Below are 13,168 nucleotides of genomic sequence, written 5' to 3'. Positions count from 1 at the left end.
TTGGAACCTGTGATACTTTTTTTCAGGATTCTTTGATGAATAAAAAGTTTAAAAGAAGAGCATTTATTAAAATAGAAATTTCTTACTTTTCTAACAATATACACTACAGTTCAAAAGTTTGCAGTCAGTAAATTTTTATTCTTTCTTTTTTTTTTTAAATACTGATCCCAAACTTTTGAACGGCAGTGTACATACATACAAAATGCTAAAACCCCATAAAATAAAAAAAAACGAAACAAACCAAGTCTGAGGTTTTTATACTGACCGAGTCTGCGTGCTAGTCCAAAGTCAATGAGTTTGATTTTGCTGCCGGTCTTATTGACACACATAATGTTCTCAGGTTTGAGATCCAGGTGGACGATGCCTTTCTTATGGATGAAATTCAACCCAGCACTGGGTTGTATTTAACCCAGCATTTTTTAGAGTGTATGCACTGCTGACATCCAGTGAAATACTGACAACCTCGAACAGGAACATAATTAACCTTGATAAAACTCAATTTATGACTTTATTTAGCAATTCTCTGGGACTTCTGGCCTTCAGCCCATCAAAGGAAGTTCAGAAATCGAAATGGCATGATGTGCTTGTAGTGACTTTGCCAGAATACACTTTTTTAGTTATCTGCAGGTAACGAACAAACATTGATCTATAAACTGTCCTTGATCAAGACTAAAGGAATTAAAACACTGTTTTGCATGACAGGCTGACATACTGTAACATGACAATGACACTGCCAAGTCATTTCAGTTAAAACATTTGTTTTATATAAACAGGTGTATAAAAATGTGTATTTGAAAACAACAGTCACTAATACTGGGGGTTAACATTCTTTTTTGAGCTGTTGTGAGCTTATTACAGGCTTGATATATTAATTTTGAAGTCAAGTAACTAAGCCGGTGTGAGGCAAAGAACTAGAAAACAGTCCAATTCAGATTCACTAATCTGACATCTGCAATTAGAAGATTATAAAACAACGTTACACTTACATGTCCAGCACCATTACAATGTCAGTCTTTCCCTCAAAAGCGTCGACACACTGCACAAGCTTTGGGTGATGCAGGTCATTCATGATTGCAATTTCCTGTCTGACATTTTCTTTTTCTTTGGCAGAATACGCTTTTATGAATTTGCCAGCCCACGCCTTTTTAGTGGACTTTTCTATCAGTTTGAAAACAGTCCCGAATTTCCCTCTGAAAAAAAAGAAAGAAATAAAACTCAGAAATGCAAACTTTCAGAACCTAATTTTCTTTTATCATGTTTAATAAACTCACACTTGTTTTTGCCTTTTATTAGACAGATTATAGAACAAGAGAAAAATAGAGGGATGCCAGCTGAATGTTGTTACTGGTTCCCTTATGGTACGGTAATATCAAATAATTTACCCCATTTTATTGATCTGCTGTCATACTCACGAGCCCAGTCTGTCTTCCACATCATACAGGTCCTTCACCTTCACGTCTGTCCTGATAGTCACATTTCTGTAATCCGGTTCCTTCTCTGATTCTGTGGTGAAATGAGAGGAAATGGATCCCTGTCATTCTAGATTGTCTATAATCAGTCAAATTGCAATATTTAATTCTTTTTTTTTTTTTCTTTGAAACTTTGAAATCTCAGTGCATATGGGTTTTGAAAAACCTTCCTGTAATAATTCAGAATGTAATATCACATTCTAACAGCATAAAACTGAGAATCATGTGCATTTTACAACCTCTTTGTCTCGGATTACTAGCACGAGAGAATCACCTTTTCAAATACACATCAACATGAAGATGTAAAGATGCCCCTCATTTATTCTGGGAAATTTTATTTATTTGTTTTAATTTAAAAAAACCTAAGATTGTTAATGTTTATTTTTTTATTTAATTATTACATTTGCTCGTTATTATATTCGTAAGTTCAAATGATTTGAAAAATGCCTATGTTTGAACAATTTAAGACTGACATTAAAATGTATTTGGAAACAATATATAAAAGTAAAAACTTGAGAGTAATATGAACTATGCAATTGTTTAAGATGCACAAGGTTTTTCTGTACTTTTCCTTCCTTCCATATCTTTCTTTATACATATAATAATAATAATACATTTTATTTAGTATAGCGCCGTTAAAAGAGTACGTTCTCAAAGCGCTTTACAACACAAGCAAACACAACAATCCAAATACACAAAAATACAGAATAACAATCAGTTAAAAGCAAGACGAAAATAAAAAGTTTTAAGACGAGATTTAAAAATGCCTAACAAATTTACTTCCCTGATGTCAGCCGGGAGAGAATTCCACAATTTGGGGGCGTAAGATGAAAATGCCCGATCACCCCCAGAACGCAGCCGTGTTTTAGGAACGACTAAACGACCACTCTAAGAAGATCGCAAATTGCGACTAGGTGTATAGGGAATTAAAAGCTCAGCCAAGTACTGAGGAGCCAGACCATGCAGTGCCTTGTATGTTAACATGAGAACTTTAAAATCAATACGGAATCTAACCGGGAGCCAATGCAACAGTTCCAGAACAGGAGTTATATGATCAACAACCCTGGCCCCTGACTGAATTCTAGCTGCTGAATTTTGTAAATATTGTAGTTTGTTAATACAAGATTTAGAGACTCCAATAAGAAGGACGTTACAGTAATCTAAACGAGAAAAGACAAAATAATTAATTAACCTTTCAGCAACAGAGCAACAATATTTCTGAGATGAAAGTACGAGGTCTTAACAGTGTTCAGCACAAAAGGCTCAAATGACAAGCTGGGATAAAAAATAACGCCCCGATTTTTTTATTTTCTTTGTAACTCCAGAGCAACACCATCAACCGACAAAGCTAAAGATCCAGCATTATGCAATTTATGGGGAGAGCCGAGAAGCATAACTTCTGTTTTGGAACTATTCAAACACAAGAAATTTTCAGACATCCACAACTTCATCTCAGAGAGACAGTATGAGAGATGGGAAATATTCACATCTTGGCCCGGATTAGAGTGGATGTAAATCTGGGTATCGTCAGCGTAAAAATGGTAGTTAAGGTCGAGAGATCTTAACAATTGCCTAAGAGGAAAAATATAAATGCTGAAAAGCAAGGGACCAAGTAATGAGCCCTGAGGGACACCAGTACTAACAGGATCGACCTGTCATATAGAACATATATGTTCTATATGACACGTTTGGTTATATGTACAACCTCACCATTTCCTCTAAATGTAATGTAAAATAGAAATAAAAATGACAGTAACGATTTTAACTTCAATTTCACAAACATGACACCTACCGTCATCTGAGGGCTCAGCTTCATCTTCCTTATTTTCTGTAAAAGCAACAGAATGTTATTACAGCATATTTCATTTTTTATATCAATTTCATTTTATTTTATTTACTGAAATAACCAAAGTTAACATTGTACTCTCTTCTTTGTGACTCCTATAAAACTCTTGACATGCACTAGGTGGTGCTCACCCCCTTCAGCCTCCAGCCCCACCTGCACGGGCGCAGACTCGGCACTGGGCTCTCCCACACCATAAATATTCACTGCTCTCACTCGAAACTTGTACTGTCTGTCTGGAAGCAGGTTCTGCACGTTATAGGAGGTGCTGTTACAGGACGCCAGATCTGTCCACTTCATGTCCACAGAGCTCCACGTCTCCAGGTTGTAGGACTGGACGGCGCTGCCGCCGTCGTATGTCGGCCCGTACCAGGACAGTGTGAGGCTGGACTTACGGATGTCGGAGGCTGCTGGGACGCGGGCAGGGGGGTCGGGTTTATCTGTGAAGGCCAAGATAAAAGCTGGATTGAGAGACATTGTGTCCTAAAATTCAACAGAGAGGTCAGATCACCTACAAGTGCACTACTTGGCAGCTAGCATTTCAGTGTGGTTGTAACAGAAGATACAGTCCGTGTTCTGAGAGTGTATTGTCATTTTAGTCTTAGGTCAAACATCAAAATCATTTCTAAACCATTAATGCCAGGCAGTACTGTACTGCTACTGATTTTTAAAGTCAATTTCTGTATGATTTTACACATCGGATAAGGTATGGGGTAGAATTAAGGTGTGAATTTCATTCAGACATGGTGTGCAAAAGTAAGTAAATGGGTTAATATTATGGCAAACATTTTAGGTCTAATGTCTATAAGTGGTCATTGTACAGTTTTAATATCTACTGCCATCCTCAATATGAGGTGAGATTATCTATAGTCACTGTCACTGCTCTTTCATTCACAGCATTTTTGATTTTGATTTTCTTTTCAGCATTATAATCAGCAAGAGGTGGACAGCAATGAAGCATACTTACTTTATTACTGTACTTAAGTACATTTTTAAAGTATCTGTACTTTATCAGACTATTTTTATTTTGGGAAACTTTTACTCCACTACATTTGAAAAACAACAACAACAACAACAACAAAACCACATATCGTTCCTCGTTATTTTGAACTGATGATCTTCTCCGCTGTTAGTTTCAAATGATATAAAACATGTTTGCATAGCATTCCTGTTAACACATTCTTTCTCAATGTGAATCTGCCAATCTGATTTTTTTTATATATAATTTGTCACTAACTATTTACACAAATTTAGTTTTCCCTCTGTTTAAATTTAGTTTTTCAATTGTTTGCAAACTAGAATGATCAGTAACTTAAATTGAAGCTATTTAATTATATTAAAGCAATGCAAATTAAATGTCTGCACTGCATCTTTTTTATTGACTAGTTCTGGCTAGAATAAATAAACATGGTTCTAGAATGTTTTACTTTTTATACTTCAGTCTATTAAATATCAAGTACTTTTGCTTGTTTAATCAAGTAAAAATTGAAAATGAGCACTTATAATTTTACTGGAGTAATATTTTATCAGGGTATCTGTACTTTTACTCAAGTACTTCATTTGTTTATTGTCAACTACTGTAAGCAGCCTTGTAAAATGTGCATGGCATGATGGAATACTGTACAAATTTTGTAAGGACAGATCAAAAATCTAAATCCTCTCACAGGGCCTCTAAATTGTTTAAATAAATTCAAGAAGTAAAAAATTCATGTAATTTAGTTCATTCAGTTTAAAGAACTATCTCTATATTTACTGTTCATTTTATATGTATTGCACTGTATTCCTACAGTAAAATTTGCTGATGACATTGTCATGAAAATGTCTCTCCCTCTGGTGTTTTAACAAATCTCATCTTGGGTAGAACACATTTATGTTGACAAATACAATCCCGTCCTGTGTGAACACCTCCGTCTTTTAGTTGGTATTTGAAAGTACATTTTTGTGCTTTATCAAATGTTGTGAAATTCATGTAATGACTCCCAGATGCCCCAGTGTTCACTAGTGTCCACACTTACCGACTATAGTGAGGTTGAGTGCGGCCTGTCTCACGCCGTGGCTGTTCTTGAGCTCGATGGTGTAGCAGCCGCAGTGCTCCTGCTGTCCTTCTGTGATGGTCAGCTGACTGCTGCTGTCTGTGCTCACCACCGAGATGCCCTGACCTTCCTGAATCTGAAGGAGCAAAGGATGCGCAGAACCAACATGAACACACCTGCTAGCTGTAGACACAGGCTACTCCAAATGTTCCGTTTAATTGGAAAGTCAACTAAATGGAATAAATGCGAGTAACAAAGATGTTTTCAACTAACATTTTGTGTCTGAGCCATGTGTACAGAGGGATATGCCAGTGCTTGCAGTGTTTGGTCATTAAGGATGATGGCGGTTTCTGAAAAGCTGTGAGCTGCCTACCCAGACAGCATTTTTGGACACACCAATATATATAAAAAAAACAACTTGAAAGTGTCCCATACTCTTGGAATTTGTGCTCTGCATTTAACCCATCCAAGTGCACACATACACACACAGCAGTGAGTAGTGAACACACACACACCATGAACATTTGAATTTTTGCTGTGATGCCCGGGGAGCAGTTGGGGGTTCGGTGCCTTGCTCAAGGGTCTCACCTCAGTCGTGGTATTGAGGGTGGAAGAGGGCGCTGTACATTCACTCCCCCCACCTACAATCCCTACCGGACCCGAGACTCGAACCTTCGGGTTACAAGTCCGACTCTCTAACCATTAGGCCACGACTGCCCCTAGTGTTACTCAAAGCATTTAAAAAAGGACTGGTGAGTGAGTTCATGTGTCATCTGCGTGTTTAAGAATAAAACATTCAGCAGTCGTTCTCTTTTGCTCAGGGTTTCTGCACATGTTAAAAGGTGAAAGGACTCTTACTGGTTTGCGGAATTTGAGCCAGGTGCAGCTGATGGGCTGAGTTCCAGTGAACTGACACAGCAGACTGACCTCATGACCCGCCCGGATCTTTATATCGTCAGGAAACTGCTGGATCTGAGGAGGAGCACCTGACACACACAATCCAAGTATACTGACAATTTGGGCTCTATTTATAGCATGTTTGCTGAAGATCCATTTACTTGCACAGGGGTTAGAAATGTATTGAAAAAAATACTGTTTCAGGACAAAACTTAGATTATGTTTTAACAGCATCTGTAATTTGCCGAAATGTGCAGGTAGTATTTTTGTTATTGAACATAAATATGTTTGTTAGCTTTACAATCTAAACCATCATTTTGAGGTGGGACTACTCTTAGGTGGAGGAACTTATCATGCATTGCTGTTTTAATAAATCTGTAACAATGATTTTCCCCTTGAATTAAGATTATTTTTCTTACCCCATTGGCATTTTTTATTTTTTTTTTTCAAACAAAAGGGACACAATTATTTGTGACCCTGGAGCACAAAAGCATGCAGTCTTAAGTCGCTGGGGTATATTTGTAGCAATAGCCAAAAAGACATTGTATGGGTCAAAATAATTGATTTTTCTTGTTATTTATTCAGCTTTGAGATGCTGCATAAATCTCAATTTCAAAAAATTGACCCTTATGACTGGTTTTGTGATCCAGGGTCACATTTGAAAGTAGTTTAACACAGAATTTATCTTTAAACCAAGCAGATGATGACTGATTTGACCCTACCTTGTTTAGGAAGCGTTTTGGGTGGGGGTTTCTTTATTTTGGCCTCATCTGAAGTGAAGAACACAAGAAATAAAGAAAGATCAGGTATCACATTACAGTTAACAAAGAAAATAAGCTCAACATACAAACTGATCATGAACCACCCAACTATTTAAGTTCTCCTCTTGCTTAAATGAACAAACTCGATGTCATGTTAATTCCAGGCTGCATCACAAGCCATATTTGTGGATTTATATGAATGGCCGTAAGCATGATATTGACCAGAAGACTGTACTTTATCCTTAATTACTTTGCATTTAATATCCCTTCAGGTTTCAAGTCACACGAATGTTAACATCGACCAGTAGATCTACACATAGAGTCTAGAGTATTTGAGACAACATGCACTCTCATGTTTACAAAATGGGAAGAAGGGAGGGCAGAATGAGAGGAAAGGAGAGATGTTTTTCTCTGGATGTTCTAGGAGAGATCAGCTGCTAAGGTTCTTTGCTCTTTGCCTTTTTTGGTCATACTAAAAATATCTCCAACTAGAATCCAGGAAATAACTTTTGGCACTTTTTATTTTACATCTGATTGCTGTCATGAAACAATGTGATGGCAAGGCCAATAAACACAAGCCTAGAGCTGCAACGGTGGCAATGAAGCTATTCTGATCTGAAGCGATGTCAAACTTCGGAGGAGTTTTTTTTTTCTTTCTGTCTGTTGTAAGACATTCCAATCTCATCCCTCTCTGTGAGGCCATTCTCTCATTCCTCTCTCTCTTTCTTTGTAGCCGTGGAAATGAAAACATCCTCTTTCCAACACAAAACTATTTTTGTTTCTGGCTCCAAATGGGCTTTCAGTGAGCTTTCACCTGAATCCCTAAAATTTGGGCAAAACAGATCTCATGCTGAATTTATAAACAGAGACTATAATGGAGAGGATCAAATCTCCCTAACTTACTTTCATAATAAATCAAAAATCTTCAGACATCCAAGCCCTAATTAAGTCTCACAGCAAGATCAATGTAACCTGCTATTAAGAAAAATCTACTGACTGTGAAATTTTGGATACTGAAGCAATGTGATCGCATGAGTATTTTCATGTATTTTTATGAAAAATGTGGTTTTAGTACATGTACAGTGGGCCCAAAAACTGGGCTACAACTAACTTACACTAATTAATAGTTGGTCTAAAGGTAATTTTTGTGTGGTTGTATGAAGTCAGTTCTCCTCAAGTTCACAGACATCCAAGTAGTGTAACCACAGGTGTCGCTTATCATGTAAAGTATAAACATTTTCAACAAAGTTTGACACCCAGTGTCAAGACTTTCTGTCTTTGTTCTGAACAAAACATGTATTTATTTGTTTTCTAAAACATTATTCTGAAACATTTTTTGTGCCATATTTCCTTAAAATAAATGGCACTTATTTTCTTCTCATTCCTCTCTCTCTTTCTTTGTAGCCGTGGAAATGAAAACATCCTCTTTCCAACACAAAACTATTTTTGTTTCTGGCTCCAAATGGGCTTTCAGTGAGCTTTCACCTGAATCCCTAAAATTTGGGCAAAACAGATCTCATGCTGAATTTATAAACAGAGACTATAATGGAGAGGATCAAATCTCCCTAACTTACTTTCATAATAAATCAAAAATCTTCAGACATCCAAGCCCTAATTAAGTCTCACAGCAAGATCAATGTAACCTGCTATTAAGAAAAATCTACTGACTGTGAAATTTTGGATACTGAAGCAATGTGATCGCATGAGTATTTTCATGTATTTTTATGAAAAATGTGGTTTTAGTACATGTACAGTGGGCCCAAAAACTGGGCTACAACTAACTTACACTAATTAATAGTTGGTCTAAAGGTAATTTTTGTGTGGTTGTATGAAGTCAGTTCTCCTCAAGTTCACAGACATCCAAGTAGTGTAACCACAGGTGTCGCTTATCATGTAAAGTATAAACATTTTCAACAAAGTTTGACACCCAGTGTCAAGACTTTCTGTCTTTGTTCTGAACAAAACATGTATTTATTTGTTTTCTAAAACATTATTCTGAATAATTTTAGTATAATAACATTATTCATTATTATTTTTGTGCCATATTTCCTTAAAATAAATGGCACTTATTTTCTTATTTTTGTTAGATAATGCATAGTTAGTTAGTTGCTTGCTTGTTTGCTTAAGTGTCCAAATACATTTTGAGGTCATTGCATATTTGTATGTTTGCACAGACAATTAAAATGTAAACATTATATAAGAATATGCCAATCACATTTTTTAATGCATTAAGTAAACACAACAATGCAAATATATTTATAATATAAATATAATATAATTTTTTTATAAAAAAAAAAAATAAATAAATAATTGCATTTCTAAAGCTGTGCATATGTAAATAATTTCATATTTTAGATGCTGTCATTATGTCCATACATCTTGGTGTTTGTCGAAATGTTTGACCAAATTACTAAAAAGAATGTACTAGATTAGGCTAGGGATGAATATTTATTACTTTCTTAAAGCAAAGTTATCTACTGACTTGCTCTCACAAGCTTGTGTTTTGTGTCTACAGAAAGGGAAGCAATACTAAGTGGCTAACAGGAATTATTCATGTAAACATTCAACAAATAAACAAATCACCATTGGTAACCGAATATACAAAACTACGTATTTGGAGTAGACAGTTTGACATGACAATAAGACTACAAGAATTGGAAGTACAGTCCATTCAGTCGGTTGTACTGTTGTGCTCCTGGGTATTCAGCCAACGAAACTTTTCAAAATCAAAATAATTTTCCAAAAAATTCAAGTGGTCAAAAAAAAAATAATCTGAAAGCATGAGTTGTATACTTTAGACATGACCTAAGACCTTAAAACTGTACATCCTATTAAACAGAAGTTTAGATTAAAAATGCAGTCTTCTCACAAAGAAGATGTTCCTTACATATTCTGCATGCCTGAGCTTAATGGTACACTCTAAAAAAATGCTGGGTTAAATATAACCCAGCGCTGGGTTATATTTAACCCAGCATTTTTTAGAGTGTACCATTAATTACAAACAGCATTTTTTAGAGTGTAATGTTATGTTGGTAACCTATTAAACGTACAAACTTATTATACTGTAAGTCACTGCACATGGTAGCAGGTAATCCTGATGTCAAACGGAGGTGTTTCTCATATACTTTATTCTCCATGCTGAGCATTACTGATTTTAATCTGTTTTAGTGTTCAAGCTGGTCCTTACTAACCCAAAAGGGCAACATTTCCAATGGTCTGAAGTTGGCGTTTGGATTAAGAATGATGGGAAAATAACATTTGTTCACAATTCCCCAACAAACACTAACAGTTAACGTACAGATCCGACAAAATCCAGTTAGGTGTTTGTTAAGACATAAATGTAAATCACAGGTTTATTAGACAAATACAGAGGCAGTGAGTAAAGGCAAAGACGGAGCAGATGCTTTAGGATACCACTGAAACAAAACACACGCTGCAACAGCATCCCACTTCCATGTTTCATAATGTTTAGTCTACATTGTCTCGGGCCACAGGATCAAACGTATCTGTTTAAAGGCCTGACAACTTCAAGACACTTCAAGAAACAGATCATCTCTGCCCTCCACTGCTTCAACAAATCACCCAATATAAGACCACTTCACACTGTCAACCACTGCTGAAAATAACCAGGCAGACAAAAAGAAAGAAGCACAGAAACAGGTTACTGTTGCACTCTTTAACATTGTTTCAGCCTGTAATAAATGACCTAAATAAGCAAGTGAATCTAAAGTATTAGATTAGATAAAGTAGTATAGTGCAGGGAGTTTAACGCCAGCCTAATTTCTTCATGCTGAAAGAACTTGGATAAATGAAGGTAGGCTGTATAGCGACATGATAAACAGGGAAAAAATTTAATACATACTACCTTTTCAATGACTGAATTTGCAGGTTCCATATTCTATGGTACTACATACAGTACAGAGTGGGATGAGTCACACAAGAAAGTTTAAGGGATCAAATAACCATTGTGGAACCGTAACAATGATGCTTGCTTTAAAGGTCCCCTGAAATGCTTAGAAACATGCAGCGTTACTCTATGTGTTGACGTCATTTTAACTGAAACAGGAAGACAGGGCGGGACATATCAAGCAGCCCCGCCCCTTTTTAAAATAGCCAATAGCGTTTGTTTATATCACAGCTTGGGCTAGAGCCGTTCAGAGCCGTTGAGCTCCGTAAAGCCACATTTGACAGGGTATGCCAGCCACAATCTCATCCATATTGCTATAAAATATAGCATTCTGTGTAGAATTCAAATAGCTCCGATAAATTTTGTAGTCTGCGCTGACTCGCGCATGTGATCCGCTCCGTGCTATAGTGTCTCTGGACCGGAGCAGAGTGTGTGCGCGGTGCGGTGGTTAGCGTGACACAGCGCGAAACCAGACTTCTTTTTTTCCTCAATGGAAAGCGTTTCCGTGAAAGTTGGAAAGCCATTCACTATACAGAAAATACTAATTCTGTGGACAAGTGACCGATTTCAACCGCGGCTTCAGCGTCTATTTTATAGTGTAGGGGGCGGGCACTTCGGATTCTAGAGAGCATTTGATTGGACAGAAAGTTTGATGAGAAGCTGAAGTACGATGTGACGTCAAAAAAATCGTTGAGCCGTTTTGGCGGAAGTGACGAACTGCAAGCTTTGAATGCTTATATCTTCTAAATGCGAATGTTGTCACTGTTTTGGAGCACACTGCCTTATAGATAACCTTAAGACTAACATATTGATACTAACACCCAAAAAACTTTAATTTTGATTTCATGGGGACTTTAACAAGCACAGCATAGAGAACAGAAATACGCCATTATGATGGATGAACCTAACACAACATGACATAAGCGATGTGCACAAGCAGAAATCAGCAGTAACTGTTTCTGAACAGGTTATGAAAGCACTGAGTCCTTTAGGACACCAATTGGGTTCAATATCCACCAGCGACTCAGAGGTGCTTGGAGGTTAGAATGTTCCATCATCCAAGACACCAATGCTTATTTTTATAGCTTCATGATTTTTAATCACAAATTTTCCATGACTGCAAAAAAACTCAGTGACTGAATGTAACCTCTATGGTGGAGGACCTGCCTAACCTTCAGATGCTTCAAAATCACTTGCAACCACAAAACACAAAACTTTTTTTTTTATTCATAGAGGACCAAAAAGAAAGTCTCTCTTCTTTCTTTTAAGAATAAACAATCATTAATATCCTTAAGACATATGGAACCTTTCGAGAATAGTACGCACATCAACAGTTTCGCCAGTTTCATTTTCAGCCATTTCTGAAGATACAGTTCAAAACAAAACAGTACAAAACATAAAAGTCTGCTAAGAGAGAAGGCGAAAATTAGACTCACTAGTGTACAAAACCTTCACTAAACATTCTAAAGAATGTTAGGCATGTTAAAAACATTGATGTTAGAAAACTCATACAACACTCCTCGTGGAGTGAGAGTCTTGACTGAGCCCATACATGGAAATCCAAAGTGGGTTTTGCCAAGCAGTCATGCAGTAAGAGTCATGATCTCGCTCTCTTTCTCTCTACTGTTATATTCTTTCTTTATATCTCTAAAACAAGCCTTTGTTCACCCCTCATTTTTGTCTGTCTCCTTCTTGCTCACTGAGTTTGTTAACATTTCAAATCAGTCAAAGTCAGCTCTCCAGCAGTCCTGTCAAACATCTCGTCTGATGAAGAGTGTGAGAAGTGAATAATTGGTTTAACAGTGAACATGGACCTCTTCTAGGGTTTGTTTGATACTATGCTAGGCTATGCTATACTATACTACAACTTCTGGACTATGCAAAACTAAAGACCATATGGCAACAATAGAAAATGTTGTGAGGACTAAATCTTTATCAATAACTGTCCAGCCTAAAACGTTATTTTGTTCACTACAGTTTTCATCTTTCCTTGAATCTGCAGATAATTATGAATTAGGCAACATGCAGACAGATGTCTTTGTTTGTTTGTGTTTTTAATCTGATTGTAAGCATATTTTTACAAAAGAAAAGTAGCAACATGCTAAACATAATCTCCAACAATTAAACTAAGATTTTTCTTTAACTTGTGGACCGAACAATGTAATTTAAAAATTAATTATTCTCAGTGATATTTCCCTAGTGATATTGTCTATAAAAGCCACAAGCAACATAGCAGTGTGTGTGTGTGTGTGTGTGCG

General features: G+C 36.6%; 1 protein-coding gene across 1 annotated transcript in view; it reads right to left on the bottom strand.

Moving 5' to 3' along the window:
* The window catches only part of LOC107745269 (myosin light chain kinase, smooth muscle-like), an 82,792-nt gene that overhangs the window by 7,389 nt on the left and 62,235 nt on the right, over nucleotides 1–13,168 (bottom strand). Inside the window, exons 18-25 of the mRNA XM_016559118.1 lie at nucleotides 6,965–7,012; nucleotides 6,204–6,331; nucleotides 5,328–5,481; nucleotides 3,447–3,752; nucleotides 3,262–3,297; nucleotides 1,413–1,503; nucleotides 987–1,190; nucleotides 266–393 (exon numbers count right to left, since the gene is read on the bottom strand). Coding sequence (XP_016414604.1) covers nucleotides 266–393; nucleotides 987–1,190; nucleotides 1,413–1,503; nucleotides 3,262–3,297; nucleotides 3,447–3,752; nucleotides 5,328–5,481; nucleotides 6,204–6,331; nucleotides 6,965–7,012 — 1,095 coding nt within the window. The remainder of the gene's footprint in view (nucleotides 1–265; nucleotides 394–986; nucleotides 1,191–1,412; nucleotides 1,504–3,261; nucleotides 3,298–3,446; nucleotides 3,753–5,327; nucleotides 5,482–6,203; nucleotides 6,332–6,964; nucleotides 7,013–13,168) is intronic.

The sequence above is a fragment of the Sinocyclocheilus rhinocerous genome, unplaced genomic scaffold, assembly GCF_001515625.1.
Source record: "Sinocyclocheilus rhinocerous isolate Xijiao unplaced genomic scaffold, SAMN03320098_v1.1 scaffold887, whole genome shotgun sequence".
NCBI lineage: Eukaryota > Metazoa > Chordata > Actinopteri > Cypriniformes > Cyprinidae > Sinocyclocheilus > Sinocyclocheilus rhinocerous.
The sequence above is the reverse complement of the archived record's forward strand: the minus strand, read 5'-3'. Positions and strand labels throughout refer to the sequence as shown.